This window comes from Eubalaena glacialis, chromosome 11, assembly GCF_028564815.1.
Source record: "Eubalaena glacialis isolate mEubGla1 chromosome 11, mEubGla1.1.hap2.+ XY, whole genome shotgun sequence".
In the NCBI taxonomy this organism is placed as follows: domain Eukaryota; kingdom Metazoa; phylum Chordata; class Mammalia; order Artiodactyla; family Balaenidae; genus Eubalaena; species Eubalaena glacialis.
Genome location: NC_083726.1, coordinates 96,176,451 through 96,188,655, shown reverse-complemented (window position 1 = coordinate 96,188,655; position 12,205 = coordinate 96,176,451). Strand labels below are relative to the sequence as shown.

The 12,205-nt window shown below is 40.6% G+C and overlaps 1 protein-coding gene across 1 annotated transcript in view; it reads right to left on the bottom strand.

Moving 5' to 3' along the window:
- Positions 1-9,782, bottom strand: part of BCAT1 (branched chain amino acid transaminase 1) — a 105,650-nt gene extending 95,868 nt beyond the window's left edge. The window contains exons 1-2 of the mRNA XM_061206358.1: positions 9,284-9,782; positions 8,998-9,165 (exon numbers count right to left, since the gene is read on the bottom strand). Coding sequence (XP_061062341.1) covers positions 8,998-9,003 — 6 coding nt within the window. The 5' untranslated portion in view covers positions 9,004-9,165; positions 9,284-9,782. The remainder of the gene's footprint in view (positions 1-8,997; positions 9,166-9,283) is intronic.
- Between the last annotated feature and the right edge of the window lie 2,423 nt (positions 9,783-12,205).

The following is a 12,205-nucleotide window of genomic DNA, read 5'->3' as shown; positions in this document are numbered from 1 at the left end:
GGCACGTGGGCTTCAGTAGTTGCGGCACGTGGGCTCAGTAGTTGTGGCTCACGGGCTCTAGAGCACGGGCTCAGTAGTTGTGGTGCACGGGCTTAGTTGCTCCGTGGCATGTGGGATCTTCCCGGACCAGGGCTTGAACCTGTGTCCTCTGCATTGGCAGGCGGATTCTTAACCACTGCGCCACCAGGGAAGCCCCAAAAGACAACATTATGATGCTGGGAATGAGGGGTCATTTGCAACCACATTATCTTAACTACATAGTCTGAGATAGATTTAATAGTTCAACATCATTGTTAATACTTAGTTTAATTAAAAGTGCCTTGTATTTATGTGTACATGTGTGAAATGACATACGAATGAGAGTATTGACTGCAGCATTATTTGTAATAACAAAAGATTGGAAGTCACCCACATGTTCATCAGGTGTAAAAAAGAATGAGGTCCGGGCTTCCCTGGCACAGTGATTAAGAATCCGCCGGCCAATACAGGGGACACGGGTTCAAGCCCTGGTCTGGGAAGATCCCACATGCCGCAGAGCAACTAACCCTGTGGCCACAACTACCGAGCCTGCGCTCTAGAGCCCTCGAGCCACAACTACTGAGCCCACGCACCGCAACTACTGAAGCCCACGCGCCTGGAGCCCATGCTCCGCAACAAGAGAAGCCACCGCAATAAGAAGCCCGTGCACCGCAACAAAGAGTAGCCCCCGCTCACCACAGCTAGAGAACGTCCGCGCACAGCAGCAAAGACCCGATGCAGCCAAAAAAAAAAAAGTTGTCTTTTAACATCAAATGGTAGACTGATGGACTACTGTGAATAAATGTTCTAAGAACACTGGTCAAGAGGAGGAAAGGTGCCGGCAGACCAGCAGACACAATGTTAATGTAAGAGGCATCCATGAAATAATTAAAGGAGCACAAAACTTATTGACATTCTCTATCTACATATTCACTGAATTACTGACATTACTAATTAGAGCAAATAGAATACAGAACCAAAAGGAAAGGAAAATAATTATCAGGAAACTTTTAAATAGTGAATATAGTAAGTGGCAAAATTGTCCACAGAAGATTTGAGACGTCTTGGTTCTTTAGGTTTTTAAGTGGAATAGAACTGAAAACTAGAAAAATAAACTCAAAAGAACAATCCTTCTTTAGCAGAAGTAAATGCCTCAGATGACCTAATAGATTTTTTCTTTCAAAATTCCAGTATTCAATGAACACTGCTTCTAAGTGCCTCTTTTGTTGGATTTGTTTGTCTGTGTATGCATTAATTAGTTTGCTTAAAAACTGCTTTGTTTGCAAACAACAACAAAAAAATCCCCATGTTAAACAGTATTGGAATTTGTTAACATTCCTAGACACATGACTTTGTTCTATATTCTAAGTCAGTTCCTTGGGATGTGGCAGGGACCCTTTCTCTTTACATACTGCCTGAATCTGAAGACGGTAGCGATTTAGTGGGCTGGCATTGTTGAGTTTGATCCTTATGATTTTCATGGGCCCGGTTCATATTGTTATGTAGCATCTTTTTGAATGAACTTTCCCAGAAATGTGTGCAATGAATGCTTACAATCTATGTACAGTTTCACCACTGACACTCCCTAAAAAATCAATCAGGAAAAACTAGCTGTATAAAATGAATTTGGCAATAAGCATTAAAACATGTAAGTACTAACTGTTGTCTGGTTTTATAACCCTCTATCTTTTGAGAGTCAATTAAAACTTTGACTCCAAATAAATCCAGATGTGGAAAAAAATGTATCTGCTGTTTGAAAACAAAGAAGTATAAAACAGAATCAATTAATCTGGATCTAGGAAGTCTAGAAAGAGGTCATTGATTTACCTCAACCAATATCTGTATGAGCCCCAGTGATGGTACAAGGTTCACGGAAGAGAGGAAATGTGAGTGCAGAAATTGCAGGATATGATCAACGTCTTATTTCCTGACTTCAAAAGGTAACCCTACTCTTACCTTACCATCTTCCACCCATACTCATTCTACTGTAAAACAAGTCACTTTCTCAAGAAGTGCCTGGGGGCTGAGCCACATGGTGAGTGGCATGATGGAGGGCACAAATGGGGAGGAGGTATGAGGAAGAAGGAGGTAGAAATGAATATATGGAAATGCGAAAGCTCATTTTGAGGAATAGCAAATCCTCCATAATGATTGGAGGAGCACATCCACATAGAAGAGAGGATAGATTAGAAAAAGACCTCATGCACCAAGTTCAGTTCAGTAGACAATGGTGAAGTCATAGAGGTGTTTTGAGTGGGTGAATGACATAATCAAAATAATGCTTTAGGAAAATTAAGAAAAAATAAACTTGAGATCAGTTGAGAGACTTTTGAAATAATGCAAGCAGGAAGTAATGAGAGCATAAATCAGTACACCAGCAATGGGAAAGAGAGAACATACAGAAACAGATAAAACAGAATCCGTAGGATATGGTATCTACCATATTGATAGAATGTAGGGGATAAGAGAGTAAGAAAGAAGTGAAAGATGGTTGGACTTGGGCCAAATATCTACCCTTGCTGTAATTAGCTGTGGCTGAGGCAGTGGTCATCTGGTAGCAACATAGCCATGTAGACCTATTTGGGTAGGGAAGTTACCAATGAAATGGGAAGGGTAGGCACCCCAAACTGCTAAACTCTGCTAAGAAACTGTGTACTAACCCTGTTTAATAAAAACAGCTATGCATACACTTCAAAATGAGATGAAGATCAAAGAAATTAGGGTGCAGCTTCTGTGGCATCAAGTTCTATTCTGTGACTATTGTAGAGGATCAAAATATGACATCCTAAAATATGCCACTTTGGGATGACGATTATTTTAAACTGAAGGCACGAGAGATCCAACAGATGAAAGAGGAAGCCTTCCTGGAACCTCCCTTCTCTGACTAAAAGCGGAAACTTCTGAGAAAAGAGGACTGTCAAAAATCTCCTCTCCTGAAGAAGTTTTACAGCCATGAAGAAGACAGAAAGTCAGTACTGAGATGGACCTGCACAAATATTCCCCCACTAGTATCCCCCATATATTTACCTTCCCACAGTTTGCTGCCCTTGGAAACTTAAAACGTTTGCCTTTACAAACTTGTTTCTCTTGGTTAAGATGCTATATAAACCCAAGTTCTAACCACCCCTTGAGTTACTCATCACTGAGTTTCTCCTGTATGTATGCAAGCTGCAAGAGCTAATAAACTCTGGTTTTCTCTTGTTAATCTGTCTTTTGTCAGCCTAATATGCAACATGCCAGGAAATGAACCTAAAAGGAAAGAGGAAAATTTTTTCTCCCTCCACTACACTATGTACTTTATGAGATAAAAAGAAGAAACTGATAACTCATGTGTTGCTAAAAGACCAAGAAAATAATTGCTTGCCTTTTTGGACTAAAGGCAGGTATTTTCAATATTCAAAGGGCAGTGTGGCTCTCTTGCTTATATATTTACGTATCTCAGCTGATTTCAGGTGCAAGAGCCAATAGCACTCCACTGTTCTAAATAACTAGATCATTTCAGTATTTTCCACTAGTGTTTCATGCTATATGGACTGCATTGTCTTGTTTTTAACAATAAATAATTTAGATATAAAATTTTGTGCCTATGTGTATTTGTGCATTTTGCTGAGGTGATTATCCATTCTTCTAAGATTTGCAAAGTGACATCAGACCCAAAGAGAGCTAGAACCACCAGTGAGGGAGACAGCACACTGGACTAGGAGTCAAATATATCTAGTTTCTCATAATGTTGGGCAGTTTGTGATCTTAAACAATTTAAGTGAGTTTTCTGATCTTCATTTTCCTTGCCTGTAAAATGGGAGTTAATAATAATCTCCATGCTTTCCTCATATGAATGTTTTGAGGTTACAATTCAATGTTACGTAACTTATATAGCATTTAAAAATATAAAGCATCTCACTTTTGTTAAGCAAAGAAGTCCTTCCCAAAACCTGGATGTGTTTCTACTATAAACACCAACACTAACCTTGCAAGTACAAACCATTCACTAACCTTGAAAACCATGGAATCCCTGAGCAATGCATTATTATGCTTCCCCAAGTGACCTTACAGCTCCATTTTAACTCTACCTTTTATCTTCAAAGTTCAAAGAAACATTTACTGTGATTTCAGATTCTTGCACTAATATCTAGTACTAAAATCAAAACAATATAACTTTGAATCTGAATCAGCTAAAATGAAATGAAATGTACTAGGCAAAATTGCCCTTTAATAGTGATGGAATGTTAACAACTGCTGAGTGATCATCGTGTGCAAATCCACACTTGGCCTTATGCTGGAAATCCATTGAGGTCTTTGCTGGTCACGTAAGGGACATTTGTAGCTTGTTTGGCTTAGAACATCCCAACAGGTGCCCCTTCTGTCTAGATTTATAAGGAGTAAGGTAGAATTTGAACTCTAATTATGTCCTAGGATTCTTAACCATCTCCAGTCAAAATAGCAAAAACATTTCTCAGACTAGGGGATAGACTGTACATGCAATTGATCAAATATTCAGACCTACATATCAAAATTTTAAAAAACTAATGAATTGGTTCTTTTTAGATGAAATATAAGACTATTAATGGAACTAGCTGAATTTTACAAATTTTTCAATCACAAAGAATCACATGTTTTTCAGTATGACTTTTCCTGATTATTGCTTGTTGTCATGTAATTTCCTCTATTTTTTTTTTTTTCACTTGTCTTCCTTTTTCTTCTCTTCTTGACCTTTTCCCTAAATTTCTGGAGCATGATTATCTCTTTTTTTAAGATTTTCTTTCTCCCATTAATCACTGAACATGAGAGAAATATTTTGCAAAATGGCTTTTCCCACAAAAGGGGCATGGCCTATATGACAATAGGAAAATATTTATATGCTATACTGTATTAATAAGGTGATCCAATTTCTAAGTTATTTTAAGGATGCAAGACTCAATTTCTAGGGTAACATTATTCATCTTGTAGATTTGAGAAGACTAAATAGAAGCACAGGCGCAAGTGGCACATCATGAACCCTTGTGTGATAGAAAAGACTGATTCTGCTGTGGCTTCATATTTACAATTGACATTGTGAATCATAGACTAGATCTTATGATAAAAATGTGTGCAAATATTTACAAAGTTATGTTTAGGAATCAGAGCATCCCAAATGCTTCATTTTGAAACATTTTAAACATTCGAGTTGCACCCAAGTTTGATGTACATGGATTCCAATTTCAGTAGCCTTAGTTGATTGGCCACTGACATGTATTACCAAATGGGCTACAGAGACTCAGTGAAGCCCATCAGTAGGAATGTTTACCATATGTCACTTTAAATGTTTAGAGCATTTGGACAGCTGTTAAGGGGATAAAGTTACAACACAAAGGCTGCCCACATTTACAACTGTAAAGTGAGCAGACCAGCCACGGTATCCTCCTGTGCTCAGAAAGAATGATGTACCATATAGGAAGTGGAGGATGCCTGGGATAATGATGTCTATCATGGGAGGTACCAGATTCTCACTCTAATATGGTAACTAGATCCCCTTGGGCATTATAAGGCTGAACATTCCCCTGGGTTTCTGTAGTGTGGCATCTGTTAGTTAGAGGAATTACAGTTGCCAAGCCTAAAATAAGACAGAGAAAACTCTTCATTTTCATCTTTCTACACCCATTGAGGAGAGGCCATTCAGAGAAGCAAACAACCTGAAACCCCCAAAGATATAACTAACCCAAACACTCACGGTGCCCACAGTTTAGAAACAATTCTTCATTTATGCACAGAAAAAGTTTACTCATAAGACTAGACCTCTCAGGTTATACTATCCAGCTGTGCACTTCTTTAAAAAATTACAGAAACTTCAATTTAATAGCGTCAGGAGCCCAGAAGAGGGAATTCTCCGGGCCCGCAGTGATAGCAGAGCCCAACAAGAAGAAAGACTCCAGCAACAACTCGGTCAGTGAAAAGCCACGGACTCTGTTTACTAGAGCCGTCCCAATGTCCTTCTCCGCTCTATAAAGACTTCTTTCCTTGCTGTGCAGAGACTTGCTTGTGGCTAGCCTTGGTCGCGGACCCCAAATTGCAATTCTCTGCTGATCCCAAACAAACCCATCTTTGCTGGAGAAATATTTGCTGCTGTCTATTTGTTTTAGGTCAACCCTTCCCTGATCTATCTCTTAATATTAGAAATAGTGAACTGAAGGGGAGCAGAATAGATCACCCTTAAAATATGCCTCTTTGGCAGAAAGATTATTTTGAACTGATTATCTCTGAAAGGCTGCAGACACAAAAGAATATCTGAAAACAGAGTAGAAGTTGCATTTACAAGGGAAATCCCCATTTGTAAGGGTGTCTCCCTCTCTGTACCAAGAAAGGAAGGATAACTAAATCTCTAGAAACTCTTACCAATGGAGAAGATACCAACTTAAATCTGCAATTTTCTGTGCGTTGTCTGATAACCTCCCATAACTGGTTTGCTCCACTGCTCCAGCATCTTTCTTTTGTCTTTAGCTGAAGATGATATTTAAGGCGATAGCTTGGGTCATTGCAGTGACTGTTTTCCTGGGTATCTTCCATGTATACAGGAGGTATACATGTTATTAAATTTCTGGGGGTTTTTTTCCTGTTAATCTGTGTTTTATTACAGGGATATCTTAGCCAAGAATCTAGAAGGGTAGAGGGAAAATTATTTTTCCTCCCCTACAGAACTAAAAGTCCTGACCTGATGTAAGGGATAACATCTAAAATTATGAAAATAATTGGGAGATACACAACTACTGAAGGAAACCATAACTTGATTTTAATTCTTAGCATAAACCTCTGTAATAATCAGAGGACTGGTCTCAACTTTCTTTCACAAGGTTTTAAGCCCATTTCAAATGTTTAGACCTTCTCAGGTTCAATGAGTTGACAGGCAAGAGAAATTCTTGCATACAAATGGAAAATTTTCTTAACTCATCTTCCTTTCTCTCTGTAGTTCTAAAATCAAATGAAGTTATTTATTACGGAGACTCACTAAATGAAATATTGGCCAAAATTAAACTCTCATTTTTTGTTCTTTTTTCTTTTTTTTCTTCCTCACCATTGCAGGTTCTACCAATGCCCTTTTGTTAGGCCTGCTTAACTAGCTGTGCATCTCTGAGCCTGGCCTGAGGGGCCACATCCTGTGTCTGGAATGTGAATCCCCTCTCCCTGCCAGGCGTCCTGTTGGGCCCCCTGCGCACACACACAAACAGCCCTCTCCCTTCATTTAACCATGCATCCCTGCCAATGACTTCTTATCTCTGTCCTTTCAGATATGTGTCTCTTGTAAATCGCCACCATAATTCAGTAAGTTATAGTATGTAATTACCATTTTTATACACATCCTATTCAATGTATATGCTATTTTTCTCACTCGGTTGCCCATTCTGTATGTGTCCATCTTAAAATAATATCTCCCGGGCAAGACCATGTCTGGAAAATTTGCTGAGGACAGAGCCTATCATGGTGCCTTGTGCAAATAACATTTTTTTTTTTTAAATGATCACCTAAGTATCAGCAATACTTAGGTAAAAGATTAGTAGAAAGGTTTCTTGAAATAATAAAAACACATTTACAGGAACCTTAAATACTCCTTAGATCATGCCTAAAATACATAAGCGTTTCTTTCTTAATCTTAGTAAAATATCAGAAAACAGAAATGAGACTACTTGAAGATATCTTCAGTTCCTGTGTTATAAAAAGTACCTTGTAAAAGGGAAGGGGGTTTTGGACTCATGTTAAAGCACCCATGAATTTACAGATAATCAACTACAGTTCCACATGGTACAGGGGAAAGTTGGAAAAGCAAGACTGTTTATTCTCATAATTTTCTCCTTTTACTCACTAATTCAATACTCAATCAAAGTGTATTTTTCAGCTGAAAGTAGACAGGCACGAGCAAGCCAGAAATAGAATCTCTTAACTCTAGAAGAGGAAGGCTGCTGAATTTTTCACCACGGCGCATTTGCATATCTCTTCTTAATACAGAACTACGTTTCCACTCATTTCCTGCTTAATCATCGTGGAAATTTTTGTTTGGTGAAAAGGCACCATTGACATATTGTTTCTCGTAAGTGAAATTGTAGACTGGAATGGGTTGTAGATAAGCCCAGTTGAAAACCGTACTTATCTCCCTCCTTGGAAACTCTGAAACTCAGCTTTTTTTTCCTCCTCAAAGTTCAGACTGCATATAGGAATCTCCTACTTCCAAGATGTCAGAAGGCAGGACTACTTGCCCATCCTTCACTTTCCTTTAAAAAAGCTGCACTTCAGTTTTTCATATCATTGCAGTTTTCCAGCGTGTAGGACCAGGAAAACAGAACCCTTAAATCTGTTCATTTCTACACATAAACCTTCCCAAGGAATAGGCAGCTGGGCTAATTATCCTTGATTAGCATAAGAATAAAAGACCCTAGGGTGTTCTTGAATAAAAGAATGTCCTTAGGCTTCTTTGATTTATAACTCTTAGAAGCTTGACTATTCACAAGAAACAAAGTAAGACAAGCCTTCTGTTTTAATAGCGATGAGGCAGCCGCCCTTACCTAGTTCTGCACCTCCATCCTTTATAACTTACACCGAGCAGAAAACCCGTTTACAGCCAGTGACATCCCCCAGACCTCTCCTCCGAAATTCCCCACCTCCTGTGCATCTTAGAACATTGAGAAGAGCTTCCTCTTCCTTTCCGCGCTTCAAAACAGGCAGGGGAAGGAGCTGCGAGCAGCCTTTTATCTCGGTTCACGAATGCAGCTGTGAAAGAGCTTGAGGCGGGCGGTACATCCTGTGAGCGGGGGATAAGCAGAAGTCTGAAGAGAAGAAGAATGTAAGGTCCTGTCCGACGATGACTGATAAAGGAAAAATTGCAAACGTTTGCGTGGCAAGAAACCGTGTGGTCCTTCCTCCGTCCCCTTCCTGCCAACTGTGCGTTTGAGGAATCGCAGGCTCAATCCACACACACATTTTTGTTAAAATACAGTCAGAATCATAAGCAGTTACCTTCATTGTTCGATCGGCCGTGAGAGCAGCTCGAGGTGAGCGGAGGCAAAGGCGCTGCGTCCCAGGCGTTCCGGGCGGCGCGAGTCTGGGGAAGGGGCTGGAGGGGCGGCGGGCACACGTGGCGGGCGCCTCGCAGACTGGCCCTGGCAGCGGCGATCGCTGGCTCTCCTGCAGATTGCATCAGCAGGAAGAGTCTTGAGGCTGTTTCCCCCAGACGGGCCCCGGAGGGTAGAGCCTCTTCCGCACGAAAATTCCGACCCGGCGCCCAGTCCGGACCCTTACCCACCGCTCACTCCTGGGGGTGGAGGATGCCAGCTTTTCAAACTCGTAACCCCTGAATTAGTGCCTGGGTGTGCGTGTATCATTGATGTGGGGATGTCAACGAAAAGGAAAAAAACAGATCACAGATCATGATTGCCATTCCCTCCTTAGCTGGTTGCCTGCCCACCTCACTTTCCACTCTCCCCAAACTAACTTTCCTGCATGCCCCTGCTCAAAATTATACAGTGGATCCCGGTCATCTAAAACAGAAATTTTTTTAATGTATATTTTGGATAGTAAAGAACACGTGCCTGGTTTTTAAGAGTTTGCCAATCCCTGTTTCTCACACCCCTTCCTCTAGCCCCGCAGTCCCCTGCTCAGTCAACATTTTTTGTCAATTTCTTATATACTTGGGGGAATTATTCTAATCCTTTGACTGAGCATGTAAAATTTTTTCTGATTTGGATATTTCCTGCTAGCCCAGTTCATGCTCTCTGGGTCCTCTCCCCACTTCTACACAAAAGCGCCAGCATTTCTACTGTTCCAGCTGTCTGGTCAGGCTCCACGATTTTGCTTAAATGCCCTTCTGGTTGACCACTCTCTGACTCACTCTCTGTCAATCCGGCAACTTCCGGTTTTTGTAAACCTCAGCTAGAGTCTTTGCTATGAAGTCATAGCTGAGTCCCTCAAGCAGAACTGAGCTCTTGTCTATGCACTGCGCTTTGTCCGTATCCTTTATTTTAATTATTTGCACGGATGTTACATCATTAGATTACGAGATTCTTGAGGGTAGATCCTTTGTGGTATTCATCTCCTACAGCCAGTGGACTGCCTTGGAGAGGGAGTGTTCAACACAAATGTGTGTGTGGATACTTAACTAAATTTGGTTAGGTGAATGAATGATAGAGTCTTTCATTTGATAAATTTATTGAGCTTTTTTTTTTTGGTGGCTCTGCGGGGTTTGTGAGATCTTAGTTCCCGGACCAGAGATTGAACCTGAACCCTGGGTCATGAAAGGGCAGAGCCTTAACCACTGGACCGCCAGGGAATTCCCTGAACTCTTATAAAGTGCCAGGCACTGGGCAAGATTCTAGGGGTAGAGTGGTAAAAAAAAAAAAAAAAAGTGACACACATGGAGCTTATATTTTAGAGTGGGAAACAGAAAATGAACATGAATCAGGTAGCAAAATGTCCATCAACTGATGAATGGATAAATAAAATGTGGTATATTCACACAAAAGAATATTATTTGGTAATAAAAAGAAATGAACTACTGATACATGCTATAAAATGAATTAACCTTGCAAACATTACACAAAGTGAACAAAGCCAGTCACAAATGATCACAAATCTTAATTCCATTTATCTGAAATACCCAGAATAGGAAGATCCATAGGGACAGAAAATAGATGGTTGTTGCCAATCTAGGGAGAGGGGGGGAGTAGAGAGTCGCTGCTAATGTGTACAGGGTTTTTTGGGGGGATGATTAAAATGTTCTAAAATTCAATTGTGGTGATGGTTGCACAACTCTGTGAATACAATAAAATAGAATTATACTCTTTAAATAGGTCAGTTGTATGAAGTGAATTACATCTCAATAAAGGTGTTATTTTTTAAAAATCAGGTGGCAAGTAGAAAATTTTATGGGGATAAATAAACCATGGTAAAGGGATAGAGACTGATGGGGTGATAGACCTGAATGAATTAATGAGTAAATTCTGAACCATGCCTGGCAATGACGTCTAGATCCAATGACTTTCCTATGTAAGCAACAAAGGAAGAGAGAAGGTGGTATAAAGGCAAAGAGCTTGAAGGGAAGCTAGAAGTAAAGGGAAAGAGGAATTGTGGGAATTAACATCTACAGAAGAATATGAGAACAATCTCTCTATGGCTCTATCTGTTCTCCCATTTCCCTCTGGTGTTGAGAGGAGTGTCCCACAGAGGTCCCTCATTGCAACATGCAAACATTCCCCAAACTTCCCTCCTGGATACCAAAAATGCTGTTTCCCAAATGAAGAGGGTCATCATCAGCCAAGATTGTTATGCTGTCAGTGGCGCTACACTTCAAGAAAGTCACAGTTAAAAGATATTAAAGGAAGTTACATTCTTCAAACTTGATGTATTCCATATCTTTATCCATGGGCAGTGGGCTTTTTGTTTGTTTTGTTTTTGTGTGTGTATGTATGTGTGTGTTTTTCTGAACTCGAAGAAGAGACAGAATTTCTAACAGTTCCCAGAGACACTAACTTTGAGATTGATTTCAAAGCCCCAGACAGCCCAGCTCCATTTTGTCATCACTGTCATTAAAAAGTCTGTTACTGGGGGACTTCCCTGGTGGCACAGTGATTAAGAACCCGCCTGCCAATGCAGGGGACACGGGTTTGCTCCCTCGTCCGGAAGATCCCACATGCCTCAGAGCAATTAAGCCCGTGCACCACAACTACTGAGCCTGCGCTCTAGAGCCCACGCGCCACAACTACTGAGCCCGTGGGTCACAACTACTGAAGCCCGTGCGCTTAGAGCCCGTGCTCCGAAACAAGAGAAGCCATCGCAGTGAGAAGCCCTCTCGCCGCAACTAGAGAAAGCCCGCGTGCAGCAACGGAGACCCAACGCAGCCCAAAATAATAATAAATTAAATTAATAAATTTATTTTTTTAAAAAGTCTCTTATTGGGACTTCCCTGGCAGTCCAGTGGTTAAGGCTTCATGCTTCCACTGCAGGGGGCGCAGGTTCGATTCCTGGTCAGGGAACTAAGATCTCACGTGCCTCGTGGCCAAACAAACAAACAAAAAAAGTCTGTTATCTATTATTGTATTCATTATGAAAATTATATGCCAACTATGTACCTGCAGAATTTCTCTCCTGTATCTTACTAATTCTCCTCTAGAGGAAGGGAAAGTCACATTTTCTCAATTCCTGGGATGTGGTTTAAGAGAATTAGCAGAAG